Source organism: Anabrus simplex, chromosome 3 (assembly GCF_040414725.1).
Source record: "Anabrus simplex isolate iqAnaSimp1 chromosome 3, ASM4041472v1, whole genome shotgun sequence".
NCBI classification, from domain to species: Eukaryota; Metazoa; Arthropoda; class Insecta; order Orthoptera; family Tettigoniidae; genus Anabrus; species Anabrus simplex.
The window spans coordinates 97,712,377-97,726,710 of NC_090267.1; the positions used below are offsets into that span (position 1 = coordinate 97,712,377).

Below are 14,334 nucleotides of genomic sequence, written 5' to 3' on the forward strand. Positions count from 1 at the left end.
TCACTCTAAATATTAGAAACTGTGTTGCTTGCTATGGTGTTCTTGATGAATTTTCTTACCTGACACTCTGCGCTTCCCTTTTTCGCACCTATTAAGAACACTTTATAATCACTTATCTCCTCACCGAGCTTGATACCTGCAGTCGCTTAAGTGCGGCCAGTATCCAGTAATCGGGAGATAGTGGGTTCGAGCCCCACTGTCGGCAGCCCTGAAGATGGTTTTCCGTGGTTTCCCATTTTCACACCCGGCAAATGCCGGGGCTGTACCTTAATTAAGGCCACGGCCGCTTCCTTGCAATTCCTAGGCCTTTCCTATCCCATCGTCGCCATAAGACATATCTGTGTCGGTGCGACGTAAAGCAAATAGCAAAAAAAAAAAAAAAAAAAAAAAAAAAAAAAAACTTATCTGCTCCTCGGTATCTCTCCTGACCAGAACATCATAAACTCCTGTCTCATCCAGAAGCATCATCTTTACTGACACGGTGAATTCTACATTCTTTTTTCATAAGCCCCATTGATAAATATCAATATTGAGAGCTCGTCAACGAATTCCATTTCCTTCGCAAAGTTTTTTTTAAATCCTGGGAGTCCCTAGCCTGTCAGACGGAAGTGGAGGGACTCTGGCATTCCCGTAGGACCGAGTCTTGCAACCATTCTGAGTGTGCTCGGTAAAAGTTTTGTGAAGTACTTACTCTTTGTCTCAGTGAGAATGACTTCTCTTATCGTCGCCATAAGACCTATCTGTGTCGGTGTGACGAAAAGGAAATTTATTATGATTATTATTATTATTATTATTATTATTATTATTAATATTATTATTATTATTTCTGTAACGGGTTAGGATTGTGTAGTCCTAGACGCATGAGCACAAGCAGGACCATGACTCAGAATGTGTCTGAGATATCCACTCTTATTCCTTTGCAGTTGGTATCCGGACTCTCAGGACCACTTAGTAGGCAACTCGGCAGTTGTCGATGGTTCACAAACTAGGAGGTGGGTACAGTGACCCACAACAAGAACCATTACTTTAAACTTTTAAAATGAAGAAATTGTGCAATTGACTTTTAAAAATCTGAATAGACAAAGACAGTATAGCTACGTCTTGAATTAACTTGTCTAATCTGAATTGAAAGGGCCATACATGTTGAGTGGTATCGTCCTTGACTTCTTACCAAGACGGCCGCAGTTCGAATCCGGACCATTGCATGTGGATTTTTAAAATTAAGAGACATGCCCATATGGTTCAGATTCTGCGTCGAGGTCCTGATGTCACGATATCAAGTCACGTAAAAATACAAGCTTGGTTTGCTTAAACCGAAGTGATCACCTAAATCAGAAATCAGAAGAAGTCCTAGGATAGTAATATCTTCGGAAGTTTGTTGGTTTTAAAATATATCCAAGATACGATGTAGCCTATTTCTTAGACATTGAAAGAAACTTTTTCTGTAAGTTTGCTTTGTTCGCTCTCTCCGTACAGATTATATGTATTGTTTTGTATGTATATATGTGTATTAATACAATGAAGTCAATCCTCATCCAACTAGAAATCTGATCAAAGCGTTGGGGTAAGTGGACTTTCCACATGGAGATGGAGATTCTCTTACCGCGATTGTTCATGTCAAGCTGCTCGGGATTATATTTTTTATTATCCATTTCAACCCTACATCATGAATCCATTCCATTCTTAGATTGCCTCCCCTCAGCTGCAGACCGATAGGAATCCCGCATCACTCAATCTCGGCAAAAAGCTTTTGCTAAACAGTATGCAACGTTCACTCTCTTTTTCGCACTCGCTGTATACGGCACGGCGGACATTTGCTAGAAGTGAAGAGTGTATACGCCTGAGTGCTTAACTTGTCATCTCCCAGCGTTATTTCAATATGCATCCGTCGCTCAGTAGCCGGAAAACTGGATTAGGCGGCAAGCAAAGTGCCAGAGCGGGACAGATTTCATTTCCCGCCCCCTGTACTTCTCTGGGCTAACTTCATTTTCTATTGTTTTTTACATCCGGGCGACGTTTTTAAATTTTTTGTTTATATATCTAAACCTGGATATGGTATTTCTTTGTGTAAACTGTTTCGTTTTCGAATTAAAACGGGGGCGTCAGAGTGAAGAGCGACGGATAAGAGTGAAGTGAGATAAAGATATTTAAATTAAAAAAAAATATACGTATATTGTTAACTGCATGATTTTTGTGATCGGTTATGAACGTGTCACTCCTGTATCGTGGAAACTGTCGGCGTTCCTTCCTCTTCTCTGCACTTTGCATCCCTCGCGCGAGTTCTCTGGGGGGGAAAGATAACAAGTAACGTAATTCGTATGTTTGCCGGAATTTAATCTGCGTCCACCCTGTTGTTGAGTCTGTACGTCAGAGAAAATTCTGTTGAATGTTCACCACACACTGCTCTTTGAAGTATGCCAAAAAAAAAAAAAAAAAAACTATCTTTACTGAATTGTATTCAGTAAGGGAAGTATGCCGCCTTAAAACGCACCCATTTCTACCAACATTATTTGCAATTCCATGAAAATATATAAAGTTTTTAAAAGTAACCAGTCGTTCTTAATGTGATAGTATTTTGGTTGAATGCGTGTGATCAATTTGTTCTTTTTCAAAATTTACTTTTACAAAATATTGCGATTTATTTATTTATTCACTCGAGTCAGAAGCTAAACAAATTTTAACATGACATAAATGTGTAAAATAATGGAATGTAACAATTGAGTAATTCCATCACCAAGGGAAGAAAATTAAATAATCTTCGCCCAGAATCGGACAACAGCAACTGCATTTTCTTCAGCCTTCCGTAACTCTCCGTCATTGTATGACTCAGAATAGAGTTGGCATTGGCATAGCTGGCTCATTGTCTGCTCTTCTTAAGAGTCATATAGTATTTTTTCTTTGGAATAGCCCCATTTGACAAGGTTGTCCCTCGATTTGCCAACACCCGATCATAGTCTGTTCAATGATCTCCAGCTTAACCAGTCTAGAGTACATCCAGGAGGTAAACATTCAATAAGTCTCATCCACGTTTGAAGATGGTCAGATCTAGCAGTCCACAGTTGTTGAACAGAAGAATCGTTTCCCGGATTTCAACCTAGATCTTGGTGGTTGATGACCATGGACTGGGTGTAACTGATCTATTTCAGCCTTCTTTCTCTCTGTATCTGCAGTTACTTTCCGCCGTATATCAGATGGTGCAATTCCTGCCAAGCAATGAACCTTTTATGTAGGTGTTGGTTTCAAACACCCAGTAATCAGTGTGAGAGTATCATTTAGCGCGACATCCACTTGCTTTGCATGAGCGGAGCTATGCCATACAGGACATGCATACACCTCTGTAGAGAAACAGTGTCATGGTGGAAGTTCTTATAACTTGAGGGTGGGCTCCGCAATTACGGTCAGTGAGTTTCCGAATGATGTTATTTCGGACTGATATCTTTCGCTTTGTATTGAGACAGTGTTTACAGTATGTTAGAGACCTGTCCAAAGTGACGCAAAGGTATTTTGGCATAAATCAGTGTCCCAACCCGGTGCTCTCCCAGTTAACTTTCAGTTTTCTATTTGCCTGTTTGTTTCGGAGGTGGAAAGCATATACATTTTGTGTGTGTGTGTGTGTGTGTGTGTGTGTGTGTGTGTGTGTGTGTGTGTGTGTGTGTGTGTGTGTGTGTGTGTGTGTGTGTGTGTGTGTGTGTGTGTGTGTGTGTGTGTGTGTGTGTGTGTGTGTGTGTGTGTGTGTGTGTGTGTGTGTGTGTGTGTGTGTGTGTGTGTGTGTGTGTGTGTGTGTGTGTTTTTTAAAATTTGGTTTCAGGTGGTTCGTAGGCATATTATAATATTCAGTGAAAGAAGTTCTCAGTGCTGGTGTAAGAACTCGTTCAGCTTCCTCAAACTCGGATGTTTGAGTTGCTAAAGCAAGATCATCGGCATGTATAAAGCTCTTGCATTGTCTTGGTTGGCCGTTAGTGTATATTATTACACAGCAGATGGGACAAAGCACTTTCTTGGGGCATGACATTCTTTTGGTTTCTCCAACAACTTCGTCTTCCTTGAGATTCAACAAAGAATCTACGATTGTATAACAAAGTGTCAATTATTTCCATGAAGCCATGATCGTGTGTCACGTTGTAGATCTCCTGAAGTATTATACAGTGTTAAACAGTATCATAGGGTGAGGATAAATCAATACCGAGCTCGATAGCTGTAGTCGCTTAAGTGCGACCAGTATCCAGTATTCGGGAGATAGTGGGTTCGAACCCCACTGTCGACAGCCGTGAAGATGGTTTTCCGTGGTTTCCCATTTTCACACCAGGCAAATGCTGGGGCTGTAACTTTAGGCCACGGCCGCTTCCTTCCCACTCCTAGCCCTATTCTTTCCCATCGTCGCCGTAAGACCTATCTGTGTCGGTGCGACGTAAAGCATCTTGTTAAAAGGTAAGTCAATAAAAGTAACTTCAGTAACATCACATCTTTCAATTGAGTGAAATGGGCTACTGGTGCTGTGCAATTCCTTTGAGATCTGAAGCCTGCTTGTTGAGGTATAAACAAACTATCAGTTATAGGGGCCAAATGGTTTAAGTAAGCCTTTCGAGTACCTTCTAAAGGTGACGTAGGGGTGAAATAGGTCGATACCGTTTAGGGTTAGATGATTCTTTCCCAAGGTTTCAGAATGGCAACTCCTTTGGTTTTTCTCCATATTTTTGAAATCTGATTATGTCGCAAGCATTTATTAACGAGTTCAACAGGGCATTTCTTGGTTACTTGTCCGAGTTATTTTATTTGCCCCATCCGTATTTCATCCATTGCAGCTGTTTTATTGTTCTTGCATTGTCGTATCGCTTCTTGCAATTCGCAGGAGAGCTCGTTAGTTTCTAGCTCATTTTTTCTCTATTATACATCCTGTACTGGATCTGTCCGTTCTTAATTTAGCTGAGGCTGAAGGGCAAGCTGATTTGGAAAGACATTTGCTTGAGTGGCCTGAGTAGGATCGTAGTTCACAAAATCATTGTAAAATTCAGATAACGAATTTATCTTGGCAAACTTGCCGAATATCACACTCTTTCTTTCCTTTTACCAAACAGAGGAAAAATGTTACATTTGTATTCCTTGGAAAGTGGCACAGTGTTCATTAAAACTAAATACAGTACATACGTGGAACGCGTTGTTTTCTGTGTAGTGCTTAAACGTTGTGCAACGTGTTATGGTACTTAAACAAAAGTATATTTTATTTTCATGTATACATTCATATTCTCAAAAGATATGCCCTTAATCATTTAAAAATCTCGCAGGAGTTATGTATGAATAAGTTAGTGTAACACAAAATGGTAAAACATTCCTGTAATCCTCAAAACAAAAAGCATATGTTAAACTCTTATAGTCTTCTTCTCCAGAACACTCTTGGTGACACCAAGACTCTTCACTTAATGCATCGGACCCACTCTTCTTCCAGTTTGTTAGTAAAAGTACTTCCCATTGCAGTACGCAATAATATGTTATCAAATATGGGATATACTGTATATAATGCGGTAATAAGACAGAAAGTGTGCGATGTTAGGGAAAAATAACTTCAGCCTGATGGTATTTGAAGGTGGTCCAAAATGTCATCGTTGTGTGGGTAAATTTACCAGCATTTAAAAGAATTTCTGTGGAACAAAATTTAGTTAGTGGAAAGTGATAGTTATTTTCGGTCCAGTGTATAGAATCTAGTATGTGAGGACGGAAGTTAACTGGCGAGCGTGTTTGGTTAAATGTCTGAGTTTGTTGTATTCTGCAGTATGTAATGGTCGAACGTCGTACTACGTTTTATGTCTTTTGAATCGTAAATATTAATTGAAAATAATTTTATTTTGCGTGTTCTTAGAATGGTAGGCCTAATTGAGAAATTACAGAGATATTAAAAGTCTTAAGTACGTCATACGTAGGTACTACGGTAATATTTGTGGATTTCTTATAACTTGCTATCACGTTAATATTTGCGTTGGTAGTGGTGATTATTGTTTTAGGGCTCAGCCCGTAAAGAAAAAATTTCATCTCTACATAGAGATAGAGCTTTGTTAAGCAATGCTTCTTATTCTTCTTCTGCTTCTTCTTCTTCTTCCAAATGTATTAGGGTCGACACTTGGAGATTTTGCACAGTTTTACAAAATATGGTGGGATGTATTCACTATTACGTGTCAATGCGATAGTGTGGAATGTTGTATGTAGATGAAGAGAAGTGTATTATAACAAACACAAAAACCCACTCCTCGAATCAGAGGAATCAACCATACGCAGTTAAAATTCCCGGCCCCGCCGGTAATCGAACTCACATCCCTCTGAACTGAAGGCCAGTACGTTGAGCATTCATCCAAGGAACTGGGTCTCTGTGAAGCAGTGTTTACTGTTCAAAGTACCATAAAAACAATAATATTAGGTCATGTAGCCATGGGTTTGTAATAATTGTTTTGTAGTAAACAACACAAAATGTAATACTGCACACGTATGTTCCTTGAGGTTATTCCTGATAATATTTGTGTAGATGTCACTGAGGTACAGGTGATAATAAGTGAATTATCAGACATAAAGGCACTTCTGAGACTCATTTTAAGATTCAAAGGGTTGATTATGCTTAATCCTAGTGATGGTTAGCATTATTACCTGCCGTCCTCGGAGGCCTGGGTTCGATTCCTGGTACTGCCAGAGATTTAAGAATGGCTGGAGGGCTGGTATCTGATTTAAGGGATAAGTGATGCTCACCTCCATTGCAGGATATTAATTTATTTTTACTTAATCTTAGAGTAATATTGGTTTACATAATAATTGTATTGCAACAAAAATAAAATCGTTCTCCAGCCTATCTTACGAGATTCCATACATCTGTTGCAGTTCAGTACATGGCACTCCTTACGGGGATTTAGGTATGTAGTAGAAATGCATTCCTTGCCGCGTTCACGAAAGCTACTAGTCTGGCTCCGGTGTTGTTTTTACATTTGCTTTACGTCGTACGAACACAGACAGGTCTTATCGCGACGATGGGATAGGAAAGGGCTAGGAGTGGGAAGAAAGTGGCCGTGGCCTTAATTAAGGTACAGCCCCAGCATTTATCTGGTGTGAAAATGGGAAACCACGGAAAACCATCTTCAGGGCTGCCGACTGTTGCTCTCAAACCCACTATTTTCCGAATGCAAGCTAACAGCTGCGTGACCCAAACCGGGTTCATTTTGTGGTAGAATCCGTGTACAGAGAGCCTTGTCAGTAGGCCTACTTGCTTCATTTCGCAGCCACATTGTGTTTACTCACTGCTGGCCATTAGGTCGCTAATGTAGAACTTCTCCCGAATGCTGGCTTTCTTCAGTCGAAGTTCTTACAGAAGTTCTACATAATAATGCTAGAGTGGCCGGCACACACAACTCCAATCTGACAAGGAGAGGCCAGACCCTGCGTCCAACTTCGGTGTACCTGATGGGGACACTCAACAGTTACTAATGATTAATGGTTTAGGTCAATACGCTTTCATTTTCGAAAAAAATTAGGACAAATGTCATGACCCAGGATCCGCTTCGGACCAAGTGTAGGTGATAGAACACTGAAAGACGAACACATTGTACGCAAACATGTCATGTCCACAAACTAATAATTTCCTAAAAATGATGGATCTCCGATTCCAGTACAACGCATATACACTTGGAGAGTTACACAGCAGTCAACCGGAGGGGTGGCTGCATGGTTACCGTACTTGTCTGCGAACCTCGACGATGTGAGTTCGAGTTTTGTCGCAGCTGTACTTTTCGTACAAAATAAATTATTATTTGAAGGGAGGTGAAGATAAAAATGCGAATAAAAATATTACGTAAACTGTAGTGAATTTTGTTTTATACCTTAAATAAAACACACCCACACACACAGAGAGAGAGAGAGAGAGAGAGAGAGAGAGAGAGAGAGAGAGAGAAAGAGAGAGATCAGCAGTAATTTTGCCTATATTAATTTCAGGTAGAAAATAAAGTGTAATGCATTTTCCGTATTGTTTTTGTTCGTATTTTTTCTTCACCTTCCCTCAAATATTAATTTATATTATTCAAGAAATATCCGGGACGAGACTCGAAATCACGTTTTCGAAGTGCGTAGACCACTCGTCCACCACTCCGGTTGACTGCAGTGTAACTCTCCAAGCATATATGCGTTGCATTAAAATCGGGGATTCATCAGTTTTTCGGGAATTATTAGGTTGCGGACCTGGCGTGTTTAAGTAAAATTTGTTCGCCTTTTAGTGTTCTATCACCTCCACTTGGTCTGAGTGGATTCTGCGTCATGATATTTGACCTTTTTTTTTCTTTTTCGGAACGAAAGCGTATTGACCTAAACCCATATACACGAGTTATAGTTGAGTGTCCCTCCACAGATACACTGAAGCTTATTAAAATTGGTTGGACGCAAGGTCTGGCCTCTCTTTGTGAGTTCTTCCACGAAGAATACCTCTCTTGCTAGTTCGTATACAAGTGGAGAGGAGTTTGCTTTGACAGACAGTGTTCTGTCCTTAAGAAGACTGCCTTCATTTCTCTATCCTTTCAAACTGCCTCCTTTTTAGTTGTACCCATATATTTTCCTGGTCCTAAGTTGTTACAGGGCTAACTTTCATGTTGATTGATTGATTGATTGATTGATTGATTGATTGATTGATTGATTGATTGATTGATTGATTGATTGATTGATTGATTGATTGATTGATTGATTGATTGATTGATTGGTCTTCGGTGAGGCCTAATGCAGGTTTTTCTAGTTGACACCCAAGGGCGACCTGTGCGTTTGGCTGTGGGAGGGAGATAGGGAGAGGGTGAAATCCGGTTTCGGTGCATTGTCTACTCTTGTCAAATAGCGTCAAGAGGTCTGCTCTCCATCCCACGGACGAATCACCATCAACAGGGCCGTATGCCCTCACTCTATATGAACACTGCGGAGAGGTTTAGAATTGAACCGAGGCTTTTGGTACACGGTTAGATGAGGATAGTGATAGTGATGATGATCATGATGATGATGATGATGATGATGATGATGATGATGATGATTAGAAATTGTCTGCCACCACCCTACTGGCAAACATTCTGATGGTGAAAATTTCTTCCACGAATAGGACTCTAACTGGGTAACAACGGTGTCTGACCATAACGATTTGAGATGACTTAATGCTAATAAAGTAAACACTTTACCTCATCCGGAGGTGGGGCAGTTTTTTTTTTTTTTTCAGGCACACTCTCAATGGAGGTGAGCTGCGCGAACCATTTTAACTACATACTGGCCCTCTTGCCACTCTGAAATCTCTCGCAGTATCAGGAATCAAGCCCGGGCCTTCGGGGACGGATATCGCTTATAGCAAGTTATAGCTACCCAAGCAGCGTTTAGTCGATCTTTGACATAGCACGAAAATATATTGCCTGATGTCTGGAGGTTGACTCGTAGATATTACTCATTGATTTCAGCTATGTCTGATGTGGAATATCCCACGTTTCCCGCCTCTTTCGAAGATCATTGGTACGGTATTCTCTTCATTTGGGTGGGGTTCGTTCCTTTCTGTCCATTCTCTCACTCTGTCAAAGGTGGCCTTTCAAGTCTGTCTGGGAGAATGAAGTCAGTAACCTTGTCATCGGCGTACGTGAGCATCTTGACTTTTTCTGATTTTGTTGCAGCTGAGATGTCTGTAGTTGCAACTATGAACAGCAGTGGGTTCAGATTATCACTTTGCAGGACACATGTTTTGGTTTAGGCCTACGTATAAAACATGTACAGTATGTCTGTGTCTGTAATCTTAATCTACGTATTGTAGCGTACATACTGCTGTGAATTTCTCGATTTAAAATGAACAAATGAGTTATAATAGAAGTGTGATGCTCTGCAATATTGTATGATGTAATATTTTCGTGTTGCAGACGAAGGACAACGAGACGGCTCTGCACTGTGCCGCTCAGTATGGCCACACGGCAGTGGTCAGCCAACTGTTGGAGCACTCGTGTGACCCTAGCATCAGGAACTCTCGTGAGGAGACGGCGCTCGACTTGGCAGCTCAGTATGGCAGGTGAATAAACTATCGCTTAAACGTTCTGTAGTTTGTCTCGGTTATAAGAAACGCTAACACAATTCAGAATATCTTACATTGATTAGGGCATGGTTATATTAATAATTACCGTAGCTGTTGTATGCACTTCGCTGATGAGTTACCTTTATAAATTGCGGTAGTAATGTCATTTACCGGAGATGAATATCAGCAGCAGAGATAACTAATGGCAGGAAGCCGTCAGTGCAGTGCTGTGGATAAGGGCCCCGGGAAATTGTAGATCATCACTAGGGTTCGGAAGTTTAAGACCTAAAGAAGCACAAAATATGCCGTAAAAACTAGCTAAATATGACCTAAAAAGGTCAAATATAACGTAAGCATTTTAAGGCTAGGTTGACATGTCAAAAATTGATTAGTGATAATATACCAGACATATTTAATGCAGTAGACTGACAGCCCCAGCATTTGCCTGATGTGAAAACGGGAAACCACGGAAAGCCATCTTCAGGACTGCCGACAGTGGGGTTCGAACCCGGTATCTCCCGGATGCAAGCTCACAGCTGCGCGCCCCTAACCGCACGGCGAACTCGCCCGGTAAACAAGAAAAATGACAGAACATCTCAATCGTATACATCTGTTACATATTTTACTTTTTTCGGACAATTTTTCTTTACGATAGGATTTGTGGCGACGATGGGAAAGGAAAGGGTTAGGAGTGGGAAGGAAGAGACCGTGGCCTTGAATAAGGTACGTCCCCATCAGCATTTGCCCAATGTAAAAACGGGAAACAAAGGAAAACCATCTTCAGGACTGTCGACAGTGGGGTTCGAACCCACCATCTCCCGAATGCAAACTGACAGCTACGTGCCTCAAACAACAAAGCTACTCGCGCTCGGTCTTTATTTCTTTCCCATATGAGCTATAATAATGGAGATAGGGTACTCACGAATTATCAAGTCATTAAAGACGAGAAAATATTGTTCGGGTGTCGTGTTCCTAAGGAACTAACTGGCCATGGTGGTGGTGGTGGTGGTGGTGGTGGTGGTGGTGGTGGTGGTTGTCCTGGCTGATTTTGTAAGTTGAAAAACCATGTGGTCGTTGAACAGGAAGATAATGTTGACTATAAAAGGAGAAGAAAAACATGCCGTACAGGAATGATCGGTCGAAGAATGAGGGAGGGGGTTGAAAGCCAACCCCTCGTATGTCCTAATATTTCCATTTTTACAATTTGTTTTACTTTACTCCGACACAGATAGGTCTTATGGTGACGATGGGATGGGGAAGGCGTAGGAGTGGGAAGGAAGCGGCCGTGGCCTTAATTAAGGTACAGCCCCATCATTTGCCTAGTGTGAAAACGGGAAACCACGGAAAACCATTTTTACGACTGCCGACAGTAGGGTTTGAACCCACTATCTCCCGGATGCAAGCTCACAGCTGCGCGCCCCTAACTGCACGGCCAACTCGCCCGGTCTAATATTTCTAAGCCGAAATAAAAGAGAATATGATGACTAAGTTTCGGATGTTAAGCAAGAGTAATATTTCTTTCCTGAGCTCATTTTACCAGAAATCCTAAAAATGACTGTGAATCATGGCTTCCTGACCAGTTTAAAGCAATTTCATGTTGCATATAAGTGCATATTTCGGTCATTTTATTGCTTTGGTCATATTTTGTTCATTTTAGTGATATCAGGTCATATTTTGAGCATGTTTGTTGAAGTTGAAGCGGTGTTTTTTGACAAGGTACATGTTATTTGCATCAACTTTCAAACACAGGATTTATTTCCCTGATAAAGATAGGTAGCAGGTTTAGAAGACATGATTCCGAGATAGAGATGCTGTACGAACGTACGCCGGCAGATACGATAAAGCATGCTGATGCTTCATTTTTGATTCCTTTTTAGGAAAACTACGCATCGGCGCTATGATACTGAATGAAGCATTGAGGAGTATGTTTTTTATTTCGTAAATGTAGTCCAGGTGGTATGGTATCTGGCATCTTTATCGTCAACAGCGATTGCAGCGGGTCCTCTGGAAACCATTTGCACGTACATACTACAATCCTAGAAGTGGACGAACAATTGTTTTCATTTGTCAGCTTCGAAAGACGCCCTTTCCACGTCGTGGGCTTGAATTTATTCGCTGTTGACGATAACGCCTCAACCCAGGACCGACCCCTCGACCTCGTGCATGCTAACCCAAAACTCTGTCCACTGCACCAACTGTACAGCACGACTAATATGTGCTGACAGAGCTAGTTACCCTACACGTGTTTACAGTGTTGCCAGATTGTCACTCTTCAACGTCCTTTTTCGGCCGGATATACTCGCAGGACGAACTTTTTTGAGAGACCTTTTTTATTGCTGGCATGTGAGGAGTCGCGCTGCGACGCCCGAGTGCGCGAATTTCGGTTCATTCTGTATAAAAGATCTGAACTGTTATTGTCTTTTAAATGTGTCGGTTTACGATACAGCAAATGTTAACGGGGAAATTTGAAATTTCTTAATTTCGACTCTTAAAATCGCAATGGCACTGAATAATAACCAAATAATACAGTATATATCCTGATGCACAACACAGATATACCTGAACCTAAATACCTACTTTCGAGAAATTTTGTTCAGCTGATTTCCCATGATGTCGCCACAGACAGACAGGCGAAAATTTAACTGGACCTATGTACGAATTTTGACAAACCAAATCTTCTATATACACTGACTGACAGAGCAAATGCAACACCAAGAAGGAGTGGTCAGAACTTTATGCCAATTGCAGGGTAGACTGACGTCACTGAGGTATGCTCATGATGTGAAATGCGCCGCTGTGCTGCGCACGTAGCGAACGATAAATGGGACACGGCGTTGGCAAATGGCCCACTTCGTACCGTGATTTGTCAGCCGACAGTCATTGTAGAACGTGTTGTCGTGTGCCACATGACACGTGTATAGCTAAGAATGCCAGGCCGCCGTCAACGGAGGCATTTCCAGCAGACAGACGACTTTACGAGGGGTATGGTGATCGGGCTGAGAAGGGCAGGTTGGTCGCTTCGTCAAATCGCAGCCGATACCCATAGGGATGTGTCCACGGTGCAGCGCCTGTGGCGAAGATGGTTGGCGCAGGGACATGTGGCACGTGCGAGGGGTCCAGGCGCAGCCCGAGTGACGTCAGCACGCGAGGATCGGCGCATCCGACGCCAAGCGGTGGCAGCCCCGCACGCCACGTTAACCGCCATTCTTCAGCATATGCAAGACACCCTGGCTGTTCCAATATCGACCAGAACAATTTCCCGTCGATTGGTTGAAGGAGGCCTGCACTCCCGGCGTCCGCTCAGAAGACTACCATTGACTCCACAGCATAGACGTGCACGCCTGGCATGGTGCCGGGCTAGAGCGACTTGGATGAGGGAATGGCGGAACGTCGTGTTCTCCGATGAGTCACGCTTCTGTTCTGTCAGTGATAGTCACCGCACACGAGTGTGGCGTCGGCGTGGAGAAAGGTCAAATCCGACAGTAACTGTGGAGCGCCCTACCGCTAGACAACGCGGCATCATGATTTGGGGCGCTATTGCGTATGATTCCACGTCACCTCTAGTGCGTATTCAAGGCACGTTAAATGCCCACCGCTACGTGCAGCATGTGCTGCGGCCGGTGGCACTCCCGTACCTTCAGGGGCTGCTCAATGCTCTGTTTCAGCAGGATAATGCCCGCCCACACACTGCTCGCATCTCCCAACAGGCTCTACGAGGTGTACAGATGCTTCCGTGGCCAGCGTACTCTCCGGATCTCTCACCAATCGAACACGTGTGGGATCTCATTGGACGCCGTTTGCAAACTCTGCCCCAGCCTCGTACGGGCGACCAACTGTGGCAAATGGTTGACAGAGAATGGAGAACCATCCCTCAGGACACCATCCGCACTCTTATTGACTCTGTACCTCGACGTGTTTCTGCGTGCATCGCCGCTCGCGGTGGTCCTACATCCTACTGAGTCGATGCCGTGCGCATTGTGTAACCTGCATATCGGTTTGAAATAAACATCAATTATTCGTCCGTGCCGTCTCTGTTTTTTCCCCAACTTTCATCCCTTTCGAACCACTCCTTCTTGGTGTTGCATTTGCTCTGTCAGTCAGTGTATATATATATATAAAACTAGCAAGATACCCGTGCTTCGCTACGGTATTATACTGAAATTAATAATTGAATGCTTATTGTTTTAGATATATAATTCGCTGAAATTCGCGATCTGACCCGTTTTCTGCGAGAATCCGCCAAAATTCGCGATCTGACTCGTTTTCTAATAGATTACGGCAAGTTTCCTCCC

General features: G+C 42.4%; 1 protein-coding gene across 1 annotated transcript in view; it reads left to right on the forward strand.

Annotated features, from left to right (window-relative positions):
* Positions 1 to 14,334, forward strand: part of LOC136866023 (ankyrin repeat and SAM domain-containing protein 1A) — an 878,495-nt gene that overhangs the window by 312,422 nt on the left and 551,739 nt on the right. Inside the window, exon 4 of the mRNA XM_067142633.2 lies at positions 9,894 to 10,039. Within this exon, the coding sequence (XP_066998734.2) occupies positions 9,894 to 10,039 (146 nt within the window). The remainder of the gene's footprint in view (positions 1 to 9,893; positions 10,040 to 14,334) is intronic.